General features: G+C 52.6%; 1 protein-coding gene across 4 annotated transcripts in view; it reads left to right on the forward strand.

The window, feature by feature from the left end:
• The window catches only part of POLR3E (RNA polymerase III subunit E), a 30,062-nt gene extending 15,619 nt beyond the window's left edge, over nt 1–14,443 (forward strand). For 3 of the 4 annotated variants that reach the window (XM_025855428.2, XM_025855429.2, XM_073888007.1), the window contains 13 exons: nt 941–1,060; nt 2,088–2,173; nt 2,540–2,584; nt 2,673–2,764; nt 3,762–3,882; nt 6,651–6,732; nt 7,727–7,786; nt 7,868–8,025; nt 8,399–8,469; nt 9,019–9,542; nt 11,723–11,800; nt 13,239–13,364; nt 14,080–14,443. In XM_025855428.2, coding sequence (XP_025711213.1) covers nt 941–1,060; nt 2,088–2,173; nt 2,540–2,584; nt 2,673–2,764; nt 3,762–3,882; nt 6,651–6,732; nt 7,727–7,786; nt 7,868–8,025; nt 8,399–8,469; nt 9,019–9,542; nt 11,723–11,800; nt 13,239–13,364; nt 14,080–14,136 — 1,620 coding nt within the window. In that variant the 3' untranslated portion in view covers nt 14,137–14,443. The remainder of the gene's footprint in view (nt 1–940; nt 1,061–2,087; nt 2,174–2,539; nt 2,585–2,672; nt 2,765–3,761; nt 3,883–6,650; nt 6,733–7,726; nt 7,787–7,867; nt 8,026–8,398; nt 8,470–9,018; nt 9,543–11,722; nt 11,801–13,238; nt 13,365–14,079) is intronic. The other variant, XM_025855430.2, reaches the window with a different exon arrangement.
• The last annotated feature ends 4,741 nt before the right edge of the window (nt 14,444–19,184 follow it).

A 19,184-nucleotide genomic window follows, 5' to 3' on the forward strand; every position in this document is an offset into this window, starting at 1 on the left:
ATCCCAGGATTCTGTGGTACCTGGCTGGCTCAGTCAGTAGAATATGCAACTCTTAATCTCAGGGTCGTGAGTTCAAGGCCCATGTTGGGCGTGAAGCCCACTTTAAAAAAAAAAAAAAATCTGAGGGTTCTGTAAATCCAGCCAACGCCCCCGCGGGGGTGCCCTTCATAGGGAGGTGTCAGGGCTCGGTTCCATCAGGACGCTAAGCAGCAGAAACCCGGACCTACCTGGCATGAGCTCAAAATGGAATGTATTGGTCCCTTTTACTGAGAAGCTGAGGGGTAGCTTCAGGTATGGCTGGATTCAGGTGCTCAGACTCGGTCATCGAGACCTGGTTTCTCCATCTCCATCTCCAGGTTCTGCCTTCCTCTTTTGGCCTTTCTCAGGCAGGGTGTCTGTCCCCAGTGGTACAGAGTTGTCCCCGCTCCAGGCTCACATCCTCCCAGCTTCCAAGACCCCAGGGGAAAAGAAACTTCTTTCTCATTACTTCTAACTAAAGTCCCAGACCGGACTCATTGGCTTGGCCAACCCTGAACCAGCCCCTGTGGCTAAGAGGATTTGGTGCTCGGATTGTCCAGGTCTGAGTCACGTGCCCACTCCTGTGGCTGGGAATGTGTGTGGGGGTGGGGGCACGGGGGAGGGATATTTTCTCCCCTGAGCTGAGGGGTACCTGGGCATTTCCCCAAGGAAAATGGGGGGGGGTCTTTTAGCCGTGGGAGTGGAAATGGACTGGGTCCCGGGCAGGCAGAAGCACGAGAAAACTGCTCCCTGGCCTGTGTCGTCAAGTCACAGAGGGGGACACGGTTGGAGCTGAATTTAAGAGATGTGTATCGGGAAATGAAGGGGAGGTGGGAGTGGTGCGGGGCTCTCCAGTCTTCTCGTGGGGTGAGGGCCGGCAGCCCAGGACGGGGCCCGGGCCTGAGGCCACAACCCCTCCCAGGTGCGGTTCTCCCGTCCCGAGTCGGAGCAGGCCCGCCAGCGCCGCGTGCAGTCCTATGAGTTCCTGCAGAAGAAGCACGCGGAGGAGCCCTGGGTGCACCTGCACTACTATGGCCTGAGGGTGAGCGGGGTCCCCGGTGGCGGCTGACACTGGCCCTGGGCCAGGGTCCTGGGAGAAGAGCCCAGTCTCGCCTGGAACTGGGGGTTTCAGATTCAGTGAGAGCCCCCTGGTGGTAGGGAGTCCCGGGTGGAGAGGGGAAAGTTTGTCCCTTGTTCCAGCCGGTCTACTTAGCAGCGTGTGTCCCAGGGGAGCAGGAGATTGAGAAAGGAGTCCACAGTTTCCTGGGGTGGGGTTTTCGGCATCCCCAGGCTCTCCTCAAGTGGGAGCTTCTTGTTGGCCCCAGGGTGGAGCTGGTGTTTGGTTACGGATTTTTATGTATCGTGGGTCTGGAATGAAAGCGCTCGTTGGAGAACCAGCCATCTGTCACATGGCCAAGTTCACATATCTGCCAAGGGCGCTTTTGACTATACTTGGTTTTCATCTCGTGTGCTGACTTAGAACCCAATTCTTGAGACTGTATTGAGTAAGGGAAGTGATTGGATCGAAGCCAGAGGTGCCATAGGGCTCCCCAACATTTTCTTGGGGGTCGGGGAGCAACTCCTGATTTCTCTGGAACTTTCCTGAAAGAGATTCATGTTGACCAAGCCTTAGAGTCAGACTTCCAGAAGCTCTGCTATTTCCTGGTGTGTGACTTTATGCAAATTACCTAATGAGAGAAGTTGATGTATATAAGCAGCCATTGGACCAGAGCCCGGCACATAGTAGGTGCTCAGTGACTGTTAGCTGTTATTTTTTACCGTTGCTGTTAATGACCCTGTGTCCCAGGCAGGGCACCTAGGCACGGGTGCTGGGGCTGTTCGGTCATAGAGCTGGAGATGGTTGATTGAGGCCGCCTCACAGAGGCCTTGAATGCCATGCTCAGGTGGCTGGATATGATTCTGTGGCTGGCCTTGGGGCAGGACAGTGGGCGCCCGGAGGGAAAGGTGATGCAGGGGTGAAAACTGGATGGCAGAGGGGCTCGGGAGGCGGGTGGCACGGGCCTGGGGTGGTGGCTGAGGGTCCCCCCACCCTGCGCCTTCCCCAACAGGACAGCCGCTCTGAGCACGAGCGCCAGTACCTGCTGTGCCAGGGTTCCAGTGGGGTTGAGAACACTGAGCTCGTCAAGTCACCCAGGTGGGACCGGCGGGCCAGGCTGTTGAGCCCTGTGGGCTGCTGAGCCCACCACTGGCCCCAGGAGGGTCCCTGTGGTGTGGGGCCCTCCTGGGGACTGTGGCCCCTTCTCTAGCAGGGGAGACAGACATGGGAGAGGGCCCCCTCGTCCTCTGGAGAGGGGTGGGAGGGTGGGTGTGGCAGGAGATGGCCGTCCTTTCTCCGCAAGTTTGGGGGGAGCTAGGGGAGCGTGGGTGTGGCTCTCTGTCTGTCCCCCAGCCCCCAGCCCTCCCTTGGGGAGGCTTCAGCCTAGGTGCAGTCTGGGTTTGTGGGCAGGGGTGGGGCAGGGCCAGAGCCCAGGAGCTGCTGACCCTGCCCTCTCCCCTGCAGTGAGTACCTCATGATGCTGATGCCACCTAGCCCAGAGGAGGAGAAGTGAGTAGAGTTGGGCCGGACGCCACCCTCCCCACCCCAAATCTCCCTCCTACCCCTCCTTTAACCCAGCGTCTCTGTTTTCCAACAGAGACAAACCCGTGGCTCCCAGCAACGTCCTGTCCATGGCCCAGCTGCGCACCCTGCCCCTGGCTGATCAGATCAAGATCCTGATGAAGAATGGTGGGTGGACACATGCTTCCCCCAGGGGGACCCCAGCCCTACCACCTCCTGGGGAAACAGAGTGTGGGACAGACTTAAGGACTGAGGGGCAAGGCCAGAGGCTCCCGCCACCCGGAGCCAGAGCGTTCCTGGCTTTACAGCTCTGGCCGCATCTGGAAGGAACGCACTGCAGCAGTGGGGGGGGGGGCGGGGCGGGGGGCTCCCTCAGCTGGGCTCCTGTTCCTGCCGCTCCCCTGCTAGTGAGCCTGGGCCAGCCGCTGACCCCCCTGCGCCTAAGGAACTAGGAGAGCTCCTGGGGGCTGAGATAAGGCTTCTTCACGGCTTATACAGAGCCTTGCACGTGAACACGAGCTCCGTTCGTTCACTTGGACTATTTTGGGGGGCCCACACCAGGCTGCACACAGTAGGGACTGGTCCCCTTTGTCAGAGGACTCGGAGGGCCAGAACCTGTAGGGCAAACGTGAGCCCTGAACCTCAGAGCTGAGTCCCAGGCCCCGGGCTCCTCTTCAGAGATACCACCTCCCTGGGCCTGAGCAGAGGGGAGCTCCCAGCTCTCCTTGGGGCTGCCTGGGTGCCGGGCCACTGGCCTTGCTGCAGAGGACATGGGAACCTACCCCAGGCCCTCTATGGGCCTGGGTAGTAATGGTTTTACTGTTTATCTCCTCCCCCCGGCCACAGTAGGCGCCATGCCTAACGTGGGGCTTGAACTCATGACCCTGAGATCAAGAGTTGCATGCTCTACCAACTGAGCCAGCCAGGTGTCCCGTACTAGTCTTACCTTTAAGGAGCACATCTTGGGGTGTTTGCTGCAGGATTCAGTGAGTGCGGGATGCGTGCACAAGCAGCCAGTGGGGTCAGCGCTTATTACCCGTGTCGCCCGCCTTACATGCTGGGGTGGTTGTGTGAGCCTGAAGCTGTGTAGACTTGGGGGGGGGGGCGGTGCGGGGAAGGGCCCAGGCCCTCTTCCCTTGTCTGATGGCTCCTGCATCCTCCTCAGTGAAGGTCATGCCTTTTGCCAACTTGATGAGCCTCCTGGGCCCCTCCATCGACTCTGTGGCTGTTTTGCGTGGCATCCAGAAGGTGGCAATGTTAGTCCAAGGAAACTGGGTCGTGAAGAGGTAAGTTCCTCTGCATGGGAGCATCTGATCCATTTAAATTCAACGTGATTACTGATGTTTTGGGTTTAAGTCTACCATAGCGCTGTCTCTTTGTCCCAGATTTCATATCCATTCTTACCTGCTACTGGATTCTTTTCCAAATTAGCAGGAAGAAATGGAATAATAAAAAGTTATTCTTTCTGGGCTCTCTCAGTACCCTACAGATTTCAGGGTGCGTTCATAACTGATCACAGCTTAGTATTAATTGCTGTGTTTTACCCTCATCCAGGACAATTCAAAGACCTTAGAATGTTTTATATTTATCTTTCTCCCAACTCATGTGCTGTTCTGTTTATGTTTTAGTTGTATTTTAAAACCCACAGGACATTATCATATCCAGTCAATATTCTTCAGATCTGCTCACATATTTACTTTTTTATTTTGCTTGTCATGCCTTTCTGCATCTGAGTTTCTGTCTGGGACAATTACCTTCTGCCAAAAACTGCTGGGGTGTTTCTTCTAACGAAGCTCTGCAGGGGCGTGGTTCCTTTGGTTTTGTATGGTCGGAAATATCTATTCCACCTTTGTTAAAGGATATTTTTCCTGAGTGTAGAATTCGAGATTGATTGTTTTCCTTCCACACACTGACAGTGTCATTGCAGTCTCATTCCCACTGTTTCTAGTGACGAGTCTACTGTCTTTATTCTTGGTTTCCTCTGGCTCTTTTTGAGATTTTCTCTTGTTGTGGCTTTCCACAGTTAAGATGTGTCTGTGAGTTTCCTTTCACATGTCCCGTGGGGTTCGGAGCATATGGCTTGATGCCTTTCAGGAGTTTCTCTCTGTGATCCCTCCACCAGACTGTCACTGTCGAGGCGGGCAGGGACTTCTGTGTTGACCCTCCTTCACGTCCCTGGAAGTCAGTATAATGCCTGGCACATCTTAGACCCTTGCTAATAAGTGTGGCTGCATTTTATGTTTACCTGGATTATGTTAAATTTATTTAGTTATTCATTCATTCATTTGAGACACAGAGAGAGAGAGAGAGAGAGAGCATGAGCAGGGAGAGAGGCAGAGGGAGAGGGAGAAGCAGGCTCCCCACTGAGCCAGGAGCCCGAAGCGGGGCTTTGATTCCATGACCCTGAGATCATGACCTGGGCCGAAGGCAGACGCTTAACCATCTGAGCCACCCAGGCACCCCTGGATTATGTTAATTTTAAATAGTGTAACATAAAATACATTAATAAAGGCTTTTTAGAAAGTGTGGTGTAAAGTGAACAATCTCAAAATACGAATTGTTCCAATTTTTTAAGTACTTCGTTGCAGAAACTCCGTCTTGTCGGTTGGTTGACCGTGAATTGTAAAGGCTATTCACGTTGCTGCCACCTGGTGGCGCCCTTGCACCGGGAAACACACAAGTGCTTGATTATGGCAGGCCTTTGGATGGCGCTAAATGGGACCACCTAGGTATATTCATGCTAAGGATGAGCGAGGACACTGCTCCAGAGAGGTAGAGACTTGGCAAACGTCTGGCAGCAAGGCAGCCCCGGAACTGGGGTTTGAGCTCTTGCCCAGCACTGCCTATGGCCCTGGTGCTTCTGCCCTTCCAGCCTGGGGTCTGTCCCAGTGACCTGAAGGTGGGGCCCCCGGGCCGCGCGTGTTCGCTCTGCCCCAGTGCTTCAGGTCCTGCCGCGAGCCCTTGGGTCTTGCCAGTGGCCTGGGGGTGGTGCTCCTCCTTTGTCGGTCTCTTTGGGTTTCTGTGAGGAGATGATGCAGCACTCACACCTCGTTCACTAAATCTGGCTCTGTGGTGCGTTCTGTGCCCCGCTGTCATTCACGTGCTGTCCCCATCCTCAGGAAATGTGTGCGGTGGGGGTGGGCACCATTACAGATGAGCGCCCCAAGAGCAGAGGTCTGGGGCGCACGCCATGCTCATCGCTCGCTCAGTACCTGCCGAGCGGCTCCCTTCCTTCATGTGGCAGTGATGGTCCCTGTCCCCACAGCGTGTTTCTGGGAAGGGAGTGGACACAGAGCTCGAGCTGGAAGGAAAAGTATTAGTTGGTTGCCAGGTAGGATTGAGGAGGGGAGGAGAGAGGTCTCCCGGCAGAAGGAGTGGGCGCAGGAGAGTAGAGGCTCCTCGGGCACAGGATGGTCTTGGGGGGTGTGGGTGTGTATGTTCGCGTGAGAGAGACAGGGTCTGTTGCTGAACTTGGTCAAGGTTATACTTGCAAGCCTCAGCAGCCAGCTCATTCGCCCCTGGGCCCTGAAGTTCTCTGAGCTGGACTGTTGGTCCCATTCACTCCAAAGGCTTCAGCCCCACTCGTGCCTCGGGGCCCATCCAGGTCCCAGTCCCTGACCCCTCTTGCCCCCGCTTACACTGCCCACCCGTCCCTTCCGTCAGGTGGTGAGGCCTTAAGTCCTGCTTCCTAGCCGCTCTCTCTAGGCCTCACACCCGCCCTGCCTGTGGGACTCGCTGTCTTCCCAGAGTCCCGGGCTGGCCTGTTTCTGAACCCCTGCCCTTCCTGACTGCAGTGGGCCTCGGGGCTGGGCCAGTGTGTGCATGGACGGTCGTGATGGGCTGGGAGGAAGGATTCTTGGGGGATAGGCTTCTCTTCTACATACGTGTTCACAGAGCCAGGCTCTGCGGTTAGAAGGGCGGCCCCGAGGGCAGCTGTGCCCGCCGTGTTGGAGAGGCTTGGGCTGGGCCGGCGCCTAGAGCTGGGGCTGGGGCCCTGCAGGCGGTGGAGGGGCTGGGAGGGGGCCTGACCTGCTGCTCCTGCTTTCATTGGCAGTGACATCCTGTACCCCAAGGACTCCTCCAGCCCTCACAGTGGCGTGCCTGCCGAGGTGCTCTGCCGCGGTCGCGACTTTGTTGTAAGTGCCCAGGCTCTCTGGCCTCCGGTCAGTGGGGCAGGGGTCTGGGAGGGGGTGGCGGGCAGGTCTGTGTGGCTAGGGCGAGGGCAGGGGGTCGCTGTGGACCCTTTTTCTTTCTCCTTCGATTCAGAATCCTGGAGTCTTAGACTTCATAAGAACATTTGCCTTCCTCTGGCCTGGGGATTACAAGCCAGAGGCCCATAGGTGGACTCTGGCTAGGGAACATGTTTCATTTGGCCTGAGCAGATTTTTTTAAATGTTCACTTGAGTTAGTGTTTACAGTTCAAAATCCTGGTACAAACCAGATTTCTAGCTCATTAGCAAATAATTGGACTGTCTGGTATCACTGGGCCCAAACCCCTGCACGGCACCTACTTTGGGTGGGGGCTGACCGTGCCATCCCCCGCGGTCCTGCGCCGGCCTGCTTCTTTCGTACGTTATTGCTGTAGGTTTGGCAACTCCTGAGCCAGCTCATTCCTTCACGCCATTGCCCTGTCCTCACCCATAAGTCCTGGCCCAGGCATCCGTCTCAAGGGCTTAAACCCTGGCTGCTGGGATCTGCACTGCCTCCCTTGAGGGAAACCGGTCTCCTAAGCTGTCCGCAGTGACCATGATGTGCGCAGGGCAGCCCTTCAGCTGTTCGAGCGAGCGCCTGTGTTTTCTCCCTGCCTGAGCAGATGTCCCAGCTTCTCTGGACAGTTAGCGGCTAGGTGCCTCCGCACTTTATTTTTGTCTTGGGGCCAGAGTGCGGTGGATATCCGCCCTGGGCTTGCTGACTGGAGCCCGTGTGCCGTTTGCCACCACCCGTCAGCCCGTCTCATTCATGGGGATGCTGTCAGGAGGGCCTGGGAAGGGGGCGGCTGGTCCAACCTGAGCTCTTGTCGGGGACGGTCTTCCCTCATCCCAGGCCCCCAGGACAACTAGAGGTCTGGGGGATGATCTTGGGAGCAGCCCGTCTTTGTGTCCTAGAAACAGGCTGCCTTTTCTCCCTCAGATGTGGAAGTTCACGCAGAGCCGGTGGGTGGTGAGGAAAGAGGTGGCCGCCGTGACTAAAGTAAGTGCCACTGTTGGTCGGAGGTCCGGGCCGTCCGGGTGGCTCTCAGGCCTGTGGGGCTCACCTTTGTCCTGCCCCCAGCTCTGCACGGAGGACGTGAAGGACTTCCTAGAGCACATGGCTGTGGTGAGGGTCAACAAAGGCTGGGAGTTCATACTGCCTTCCGATGGGGACTTCATCAAGAAACATCCAGACGTGGTCCAGCGGCAGCATATGCTGTGGACAGGCATCCAGGCCAAGTAAGGGCTTGCTGGCCAGGCCATAGCCACCTTGCCCCCCAGGCGCGCTTGGGGCCCCATGCACCCCTTCCTCCCCTCCAGTGGGCACTGTGGCTCGATCCCAGAACCCCCCAGTGCAGACCTGGTACAGCTGCCCCTGCTAATCAGAGCTGGCGTGTCTGTTTGTGAGGGGCTGAGGGAGCAGGAGCCTGGGCTCCTGTGGGTCACCGCTGTCCGCCCCAGCCCGGCGGCTCCCGGTGGGCGTGGGGCCTGTGCGCTGTGGGGAGGGCCAGCCGGGCTCCGTGCACACAGCATCTTAGTCACCAGGATGTCCCTGCCTCGACGGTGACAGGGGACGTACTGTAAAGTTAAGAGAGTTTATTCTTCTTTTCAGATTAGAAAAAGTGTATAATCTTGTGAAGGAAGGCTTGCCAAAGAAGCCAGATGGACAATCAGGTGTGCAAGGTGCTTTGGACTGGGCCGGCCCCTAACCCAGCCCTGGCTCTGGGAGGCCTGCTTTGCGGGGGCTTGTCAGGGCTCGGGCCGGAGGGGGCTGTGTGGCTCTCACCACTGGGTGTCCTTTCTGTGCCTTCCTCCCCCTTCCCCACAGACCTCAGCTTAAGGCTTGGCCTCGGGGACTGAGGGCTTCTGAACTCTGGGGCTGTGCTGGGGTGCAGGCCTTCCTAGGTCGGCAGAAGGTGGCGGTGGGACAGGAGGAACTGGCAGGGACTCAGCAGTAACCCGTCCTGGTTTGGCTCTCCCAACGTGGGATTCTGATTTTCCCCACTTCTGTCTCTTTCCTTGTGGCAGGGGGAGCTCCATCCCTCCCAAGTCCGGTGGGGGTGAAAGGCAGGACCGCAGCGTGCTTCAGCCCTGGCTGGCCGGCGTTGTTCCCGGGCCCTTCCTCTGGGGAGCAGGGTGCCCCCCGTCGGGCTGGTGGGGGTTGTCGGGGGGCGGAGGGCCCTTCTCTGCGCTGTCCCTGAGCCCTCCAGAACAGCGCTCCTCTCCCCACAGGGTCTGCTGCACTGCTCTCTGGGGACCAGCGGGTCCAGGCGGCCAAAAGCAAGGCCCAGCAGAACCACGCACTGCTGGAACGCGAGCTGCAGCGGAGGAAGGAGCAGATGCGGGTGTCCGCGGTCCTGCCTGGCGTGCGGATCAAGGAGGAGCCCATGAGTGAGGGAGAGGACGAGGAAGATCAAGATGCAGAGGAAGACGAGGAGCCCATGGACACCTCTCTCGGTGGCGGCCTCCACAACAGGCTGGCCAACGGGTTGCCTAGCGGGCGGGCGGCCGGCGGGGACAGCTTCAACGGGCACCCACTGCCAGGCTGCGCCAGCACCCCCGTGGCCCGGGAACTGAGGGCCTTCGTGGAGGCCACCTTCCAGAGACAGTTCGTGCTCACGCTGAGTGAACTCAAGCGCCTCTTCAACCTGCATCTGGCCAGCCTGCCCCCTGGCCACACGCTGTTCAGCGGCATCTCGGACCGCATGCTGCAGGACACGGTGCTGGCCGCCGGTTGCAAGCAGATCCTGGTGCCTGTAAGTAGAGCCGCGCCTCTGGATGTGCGTACACGCGAGGCCACCCTCTGCTTTTCAGGAGGGCTCCTGGGCAGGCAGCCCCTTTCCTGGCAGAAAGGCAACAAGCGGGGTCCCTCTGGAGTGGCCTGTGCCCCTCTTGCTTTGGGGGAACCAGTTGTTTAGAGGTTGCATGGGAACTCGGGAGGAGTGCTGACCTTGGTCTGAATCTTGGCTCTCGTGGGTTGGCTTTGTGTGATCTTGGGCCTCTTGGGCTCTGCCTCGTCGTCTCACGTGGGCAAATGCTGGCTTTGGTACCTAGGACTTGGGTAAGGGCCCCTGGAGATGTCCGAAGGTGCTCACCCGTAGCTTGGCCTACAGCAGGGCCTTGGTCAGTGCAGGGCCTCGTCAGCCCTGCCGTTTCTCAGGCTGAGTTCGTTTCTGTCATCGTTTGATTTTTGCAATTTGCAGGTGTCGAAACCGACCTTCAAAGACGTGAAATGAGCTTGTGTAAAGGTCGTATACCCAGGAGGTGGTAGAGCTGGAACTGGAACCTCAGTATAGTGACTGCAGGGCTGAAATCTTTTCTGCTTTACCTGAGATGCGCTGCCCCTTTGACCCGAGCCCATGGCTCGTGCCCTGGCTCGGGCAGGCCTCCCTGGCTAGAGATTAGCTGACTGGCGTGCTCAGCATTTCTGCTGCGGGGCCTGCAGGTGGCAGCGCGAGCCACCCACAGCCCAGGCTTCTGGTCCCAGCATTGGCAGGGGCCCTGGAGTGGAAGCTGCCCCCGGAGCAGCTGAGGGTGGAGAGGGCCAGGCTGGGGCTTCAGGAAGTGGTGCTGCTCAGTCTCTCCCCCCAGGCTCTGCCCAGACCTGGCAGCAAACAGGACTGGGGTGGGGCTGCAGCTGCAGCTGCCTCTTAAGACAGCCTCGACGTTTGCAGTCCAAGGTCAGAAGCACCTGCAGCCTCCGGGGATCTGAGGCGAGGGCCATCTTTGTATATGTGAGACACAGAAACTAGGACGAGAGGCCCTGGATCCCGTGCTGGCTAGGCTGTCCCAGGAGATCTGGCCCTCGTGGCAGGGAGCCTCCGTGGTGCAGTTTCCTATGAAAGGTACCAGGGCTTGGGGGCCCTGCCCTATTTGGAGCCACCCTTGCCCGCCCAGCAAGTGGGCCTAGTTAGCTCCAGGCTCCCCTTTCTCGGAGCTGGGCCAGGCAGGGGAGGGGGCGCCTGCCCAGGGTTAGCTAGGCCATCTTGGGCTGCTGGGGTGGTTGGGAGAGAGGTGTGAAGTAGGCTGCTCTCAGTCACCTTTGTCCCACTCCTTCCTCTTGGTGGGGCTGGTGTCCTGGGAGACCATGGCCCCTCTCTGCTGCTCCCGTTGACTTCCCTCCCCCTGATCCTGATGTAGGGACCATATAGAATGGTCCTGTCTGTGGAGGAAAAGACGTCCGATGTGTCCGGCCTCGGGGTGCTGAGGTCCAGGGAGAGTGAGTAGACTCACGGACTTGAATTTAACCCTGGTTCTGCTACGTATTAGATGTGTGACCCAGACACTGAGTAAACTCTAAGCTGGATTCTCCCCCTGCAGAGTGGGAGGCTGCAGCACCTTGATCAAATGAGACCATATGGTTATAGTCCTCCAGGGGCTTTATGTGGTAGGACCTCCCACTGTTGCTTGTGTTGTGGGGTCAAGGCTGGAAACTGCTCTACCAGGTGCCCTGAGCCTGGCCCCCTTCTCTTGGTCCACCTTCGGACCCTGCTGAACCAAGTGGTGTGGGTTGCTTGGGAGTCAGGCAGGGCCTCTCACCTGTACTGACGCAGCCCTTGAGGGAAGGGGTTGGAAGGAATCCCCAGGATACTCCCAGGGCAGTATGGGGGTGGGAGTGCCGCTCAGGACATGTCTGAGGGCTTATGTTTAGGGTAGGGCGATACTGGTTGATGGAGGGGAGCCGATGCCAAGCTGTCGGGAGCAACAGAAAACAGATTTCCCTCCTTGTCCAGTGAATCTGGGGGCTTCGGGCTGGGTGGGTCCTGCTCCGTCCCACTGAGGCCCTAGGGAGTGGCGGGAGCTGGAATTGGAACCTCTGGTCTCACATGGGCTCACTCCCTGAATGGGACTCATGCACACTGCTCGTGGGGGGGGGGGGGGGGCAGGGGGGCCCCGGGGGGGAAAGACCGACAACCCACACCCAGGCCTTGCTTAGTTTCCCCCCCAGACCGCTGCGTCCCCAGATGAGCAGAAGGTGTTCGCCCTCTGGGAGTCTGGAGACATGAGCGATCAGGTAAGGTGACCTCTTCTGTCTCCCCAAGAGCAGGGAGGTGGGGTGAGGCCTTTAGGGAGACCCAGAGCACAGAATGTATGCTTCAGGTTTTCCAGCCACTCCCAATTTTAGATATTCTGGCTCCGTGTCTCTATGTGTTGCTAAACAGGCTGGATGGGCCCGTCCTTTGAGCCGAAACCAGTGGTTCCCGATTGCCGGTCTAGATGAGCTGCATTAGAATCCTCTCTTAAAAAACATATGTAGGCTCCTAGCACTGACGCCAGAGATTTAGTTCAGCTCTGTAGGAGCTTTTTTACTTGGAAGAGAGCGAGAGAGCACAAGCAGGGGGAGGGGCAGAGGCAGAGGGAGAAGCAGGCTTCCCCGCTGAGCAGGGAGCCCAACATAGGACTCGATCTCAGGACCCTGGGCAGATGCCTCACCAACTGAGCCACCTTCCAGAGAATTCTGCCATCGAGCCAGGCTCAGGAACCAGTGATGGTCATTTCTCACGTGGCCTCTGGCAGTAAGAATTAAAAGGAGTTCTTACCAGATCTCGGGTGCTGGTTTCTAAGAGAAATTGGTCCATTTTGCCTCCTCTCACACCCAGGCAGGAAGGGTCCCGAGTGTCCAGTGAACAAAATAGCAGGAGTTAAACCAGCACCAGTGTCTTGTCTAGTATGCTCATGGACCCTGAGGTCCAGAATTTTCCTTAAATCATGAACTTGCCTAAACGTTAAGGATGAAGATTAAACTGCTAAAATACTAGTCTGCCCTTTCCCAGGTCCTATCCCTAAGGGGTGGGGAGGAAGTGGGGAGTGTCCCCCCCCCAAAGGCCTCGGCAGGGGCCCCAGCGCAAGAGCAGTCCTGAGCTAGCTAGCCTGCATGCTCTTGGCTAGAAGACATGGCATCGGAGTTTTCTAGTCCTGACAGAGTAGGAAATTCAAAGGATTTGACAATTACTTTTTAAAATATACATGACAAAGCTTTCCGGCCCTGTCTTCACAGCTTAGATGGTATCTTACCCTGCCTCCTAATTACCATGAAACACCAAGTCTAAACTGCTTTTCCTCTGCCAGCACGTCCCTGGCTTTTCTCTTCTTGGGGCCTCGGGATGACCGATTGGTCAGATGTATTCATCTTTAAACAAGTCAAGTCCCGGGTGTACACAGACTGCAGTGTGGAGTTCGGTCCATAGCTTTGGATTTCTTGTTCTTTTTTTTTTTTTTAAGATTATTTACTTGACAGAGACACAGTGAGAGAGGGAACACAAGCAGGGGGAGTGGGAGAGGGAGAAGCAGGCTTCCCGCGGAGCAGGGAGCCCAATGCGGGGCTCGATCCCGGGACCCTGGGATCATGACCTGAGCCAAAGGCAGATGCTTAATGACTGAGCCACCCAGGTGCCCCCGGGGTTCTCTTTTAGGTGACTGTTTTCCACAATAACATATTTTTGCTACTAAAGCACCGACAGGTTTTGCTTGAAATCTTTTCCAAAAATTACCGGGTACGCCGGAACATGATCCAGTCACGGCTGACTCAAGAGTGTGGAGAGGATCTGAGTAAACAGGAGGTGGATAAAGTGCTAAAGGTAAACCTGCTTTGTGTTGTCAGTCTCTTCCCCATCTCAGGTGGAGGCCTGCAGTGTGTTTCTTAAATTCGGCCCACTCCCCAGCCAGGGGGTCTCCACTTGATGATGATGGGTGCGGGCAGAAGGACTGAACTGAGTGAGATGTGGATGCCACCTTCAAAAAATAATCTAGTGGGTCATCCCTTGAGGTGACCGGGCCTGAGAGTCCCGGCTCCCCTCCCCTTTTGAATCTTATACCACTTGATTTCAGTAGAATCAATTTTTAAGTTAAATTTAGTTTAAAAAGGAATATTTGTCAAGTATATGAAAGTACCTAAGTATACTACTTATAATGCTTTTATGAATTGACTGTGGTACAAAATACCGTGTTTGCAAAAACCCTGAAACACGGAAAGCTGCTAACCGTTTCTTTGCATCGTGATGACCTCAGACATCCGAGGGCGTAACCTGGTGCTATTTATGAGACACCTCTGTTCTGGGTCCACTTATGGACAGTTTTTTTTTTTTAATCTTGTGCTTGCAAAGCACATTCATTTATGGTTCCTCATTTTTCAGAGCCCCTGAGAGCTACCGCAGCACCGTGATAGGGCAGCCCTTGGTTTCCCATTTGTGCTCCGTCCATTAATCAGACACTGGGTTGTAGCGTTCTGCACAGGACGCAGTAGCTGCCTTTCCTGCTAAAGTCTGCCCTTAACACGTTCCTCTCTCTTCCCAGGACTGCTGTGTAAGCTATGGCGGCATGTGGTACCTTAAAGGGACGGTACAGTCTTGACAGTAGTCACAAACCACTAACCCAGTGACGCCAAGCCCAAGGAAGGACGGCGGAGCCGGCGGAGGTGCCAGTGGTCTTGCTGCTTCGGAAGACCCGGAGCAAGAGGAACTGACCATGTCGCGGCTGGGGCGGTGTGCTGTCTGGCAGCCAGCGGGGATCTTCCTCAGCCAGGGGCAGGGTCAGCTGAAGTTAGATCGCTCCCAGGACAGAGGGCAGCCGGGACCTTCATTACAGTATAATTTGAAATTCTTGATGTATTTTGCTTATTATTTGGTTCATTCTCGTAATAAAGAGAGTGTATACTGACCACAGGCAGGCTGATGAAAATCATGGTTTAATATTTTACTTTTCAAAGTTATGTTTACAAGATGAAGAAAACCTCAAGGTTTTAAATATTTAAAACGCCTAGAAGCCAGTATTTAGTCCTCGATTATCTATCTGCTAAGACTTCTGCCAATTTCATTAAACCAAATCGAATTGTTTCACTGCTGGGTTTCTGTGGCCACCTTACCTTTTAAGACAATTTTATGTAGCAGTTTCAGCTGTTTACATGAATCCTAGCAAAAAATCAGACTCAAATCCATCTATAAATGTTTGCATAAGGATACAAACCAAACCAGGTAAGTATGGAACAATGTATAAGTGAGGTTATCACACTTTGATGTAAAAAATTTATATTTTGTGTATTTTTAAAATAAATACTAACACTAACCTGGCATCATGGTGCTACTGTCTTCTAAGGGTTACAGGAAGGCAGTGTTGTGTGTGCGCTCAGCCTCGCACGGCATCAGGGAAGGGAGCCGACGGATGGAGGGAGAACTTAGCACTGCCTGGGAGAACGGTGCAGTCATCTATGTCCTTTATTGAGATAGTAAAAAGAAACTGGTAAAAATATATTTTATTTAGCCTAATAGCTAAAACAGCAATATATAATAAAAAATGTTACTATAAAAAATGTAAAATACTCAGTTTTCAAGATCTGGCACTTTATACTTAGGACACTTGCTATTTGGACCAGCCACAGTGTAAGCACTCATTTGGAACATGTAGCTAATGGCGACCTTGGTGGATCGTGCAGCCCTAGAGGATTAGGAAAAAAGAAAAATTCAGAGTAAGTTGGGGTGGGCAAGATGTGAAATTCTGCTACCTGAGGGGTTTTCCACGATCTGGTTTGGGCACTTAGAGCCACTATCTGAAGGTTTAGGTGATGGCGTGTGCATGCCCCACCACCAAAAAGAAAAACATCTAATATTTGGTAATGTAGTTTAACAGGATGGTGGTATATTATGTTCTTGGTACTAATTGTTAACAAACATGAGCCTGAAAAGAGTAAAAAAATTTCTGAAGTTGACTGAGAGTTTGTTCATCTCTTGTATGAGCCCCTTATAAAGGGGAGACTCGTCATGGAGAGTGACCACAGGGAATGATGGGGCTCATGGGGAGTCATAGCCTGAAACACACCAATAAGGATGGAGGAGTTAAACACTAAATTCAAATAGGAAAGTAAATAAACTTAAGGAATATAGGAAATAGTTGTTAAAAACAAAAATAAGGTGTAAAAATTAATGTAAGGTATACCAACCGATGAAGGAAAATGACATAAGCCTTAAAACTGGTTGGAAAGAAAATTACAACAGACCAGTTATTAGAGAAGAAAAGGTACAGGTATTTTCATGGTTGAACTATGATCACATCTTTATGACAAATGCAAGGGTTAAACTTAAGCATGTAATGAGCCTCCAAATAGCTTCTGAAGTATTGATTTAAAACCTGACAAAGCATGATAGGAATTAAAATCCTTAGTAGCAGATTGCAGTAGCATGTTAAAAAAATAACCACCCTAAGATGTCTTGCAAAGGGTGAAGATATTGGAAATAACTTACTGTCACAGAAATGCAAGGGTGGTGGGGCGCCTGGGTGGCTCAGTCGTTAAAAAGCGTCTGCCTTCAGCTCAGGTCATGATCTCAGGGTCCTGGGATCGAGCCCCACATCGGGCTCCCTGCTCGGCAGGGAGTCTGCTTCTCCCTCTCCCACTCCCCCTGCTTGTGTTCCCTCTCTCGCTGTGTCTCTGTCAAATAAACAAAATCTTTGAAAAAAAAGAAAAAAGAAATGCAAGGGTGGTGTCAGGGCATCTACAATGCAGCTCATACCAAGAATAAGCCAAATGATAAGGGGGGGAAAATCATCTCTGGGATTGAGATCTACAATTCATTTCAGATACAAGTTCTTAAAATAGGAGTAGGTGGATTCTCATTAACCTCATTAAAATGGTAAAGTTAACCTGCTAAATCAAACACTCCACATACTCCTTAGGTTTGAGATATTTACTCACCATAGTTAATATCCTGGGTATACTACTTGGAGCATTTAGACAAAGGATTAAGTTACAATTAAACATTTAGACAAATTAGTTTTGTCCAACAAAAAAGTTAGACAAGGAGTCAAAACCTTCAGGTTGCCTGGCTGGTTTGGTGGAGCATGTGACTCAGTCTCGGGGGTTTGAGTTCAAGCCCCATGTTGGGTATGGAGATTACTTAAAAACAGAAACAAAACTTTTTTTTCAGGTATGTCAACAGAATCAACTAAAAGCTACTCTGAAAAACATTCAACATAATAACTGGAGTTAGTGGCTTTCCTACATGCAACTACAGTTAGAAAATATAACAGAGGTGGGGTGGCCTGGCTGGCTCAGTTGGAAGAGCATTCAACTCTTGATTTTGGAGTCATAAGTTCAAGCCCCACAGTGGGTATAGAGGCCTGGGTGGCTCGGTTGGTTAGGCATCTGCCTTCTGCTCAGGTCATGATCCCAGGGTCCTGGGGTGGAACCCCGAGTTGGGTTCCTTGCTTAGCGGGGAGTCTGCTTCTCCCTCTCTGCCCCTCCCCCTGCTTGTGTGTGTGCACTCTCAAATAAAATCTTAAAAATAATAAAACATATACAGATTATATATGTGTGTGTATATATATATGTTTTAACAAAAGGAAAGAATATTCAGGAGGTGAACCTTCTAAAATCTGTAGGACCTAAAGTGATAAAAATTTGAAAACTGGGACACAAAGACCACTGGAACAAATGGGAAGGCATAAAACCATGTTTTTGGATCGAAGTCTCTGTGTTATAGTCTGTACTTAATTTAACCAATTTTTAAACTTAATCCCAATAACCATTTACCCCCAAGAACCAGACAAGCTAACTTTAAAGTTCATGTAGGAAAAAATGGGGGAAAAAAAAAGGAAATTCTGAAGGAGCAATGAGGGCAATAGTCTCTTAACAGGAAAATATCAAGCTATAACAGCAATTAAAAACTGCCATAGATGCAAAAAAACCAAATCCTAGAACAGAAACAGGTTCAAATTCATGTAGAAATTTAGTACTGATTCAGGTGATTTCAAGTGATGAGGAATAGGTGAAGTTTAAGAAGATTCTGGAAAGATGGTGGAATGAGAAGCACCAGAAATCTCTCCGGACCTAGACACCAATTGAACAGGCAGAATTGGTCTGATGTAACCATTTTAGAACTCCAGAGTCTAAAGGCCTGTAACTTCCAGGGAGAACCAGGACTGTCCATTGCCGGCAATTTGCGTCAACTTCGGCTCCTAGCACAGTAGCAAGTACCCCACCACTAGCCATATTCATGGAGCAGCTTGCAACAGCTTGCAGGAACCTGGGTGGGCAAAAAGACTCTTGAAATATCAGAAATGTATGCTGACTGCTGCTTCTGGCCAGAGGTGCAGGGGCGGGCAGCCGGTGTCACCTCCCCCCATTGTTGTAAGTTTCTCCAGCTGAGGCTGAATTGACTGCCAGGGTAGGATTTAAAGCACTGGCATGCTCCCCACCCCACTTCGTACATTTTTCACTTTTTCCCCTTTGGGGAGACATTAAAAACTAGGATATTTTTTAAAAATTGATTGCATATACAGAGAAAACTAGAAAGTGACTATGCATGCCCAGGGAGAGGCTCAGAAAAGACCTGAGAAGACCTTAGGTTTACACCTCAGGCTAATCCTCAGCACAGACACAGCCTGCAACAATTTAAGGAACAAAAACAATAACCAGTAAAACCAGCACAACTTGGAAAAGGGTGAGAATCTGACTCCCAGAGTTACAACATTATCAGACTCAAATGTCTGCTGTTGAAAAAATCACAATGCATAGAAAACGAGGAAAATATGGGGCACTCAAAGGAAAAAAACAGAAACTGTCCCTGAAAGACCTAATGGCAGATATAGTAGACAAAGACTTTAGACAATGTGTTTTAAAGACCTCAAAAGAACAAGAGGATGTAGAGACAGTCAAGAAAATGTGTGAACAAAATGGAAATGATAGAACTAAAGAGAAAACCACAGTAATTCTGGGACTGAAAAGCACAGTAATGGAAATGAAAAATTCACTAGAGGGATTCAAAGGCAGATTTGAGCAAGTAGAAGAAAGAATCAGCAAACTTGAAGATAAGATGATAGAAATCATTCCATCTGATGGGGCGCCTGGGTGGCTCAGTCGTTAAGCGTCTGCCTTGGGCTCAGGTCATGATACCATGGTCCCAGGGTCCTGGGATTGAGCCCCGCATCGGGCTCCCTGCTCAGCAGGAAGCCTGCTTCTCCCTCTCCCACTCCCCCTGCTTGTGTTCCCTCTCTCACTGTGTCTCTCTCTGTCAAATAAATAAATAAAATCTTAAAAAAAAAAAAAACCACACACACACACACACACACACACACACACACACACACACACACACACACGATTGAACTAGATGCTGTCTACAAGAGACTCACTTGAGATCCAATGACACAAACGGTTGAAATTGAAAGGATGGAGAAAAGATATTCCGGGAAATTAGGAGACTTTAATACCCCATTCACAATAACGGATAGAACCACCAGACAGAAGATAACTAAGGAAACAGAGGATTTAACACAATAAGCCAACATATAAGGCACACTCTACACAACAGAATACACATTCTTCTCAAGGGCACATAGGACATTTTTAAGGAGAGACCATAAGTCACAAATTAAGTTTCAACAGATCTTAAAAGATATCATACAAACTA

Source organism: Callorhinus ursinus, unplaced genomic scaffold (assembly GCF_003265705.2).
Source record: "Callorhinus ursinus isolate GAN/ISIS: 27379988/994484 unplaced genomic scaffold, GSC_fseal_2.0 scaffold85, whole genome shotgun sequence".
Taxonomy (NCBI): Eukaryota; Metazoa; Chordata; class Mammalia; order Carnivora; family Otariidae; genus Callorhinus; species Callorhinus ursinus.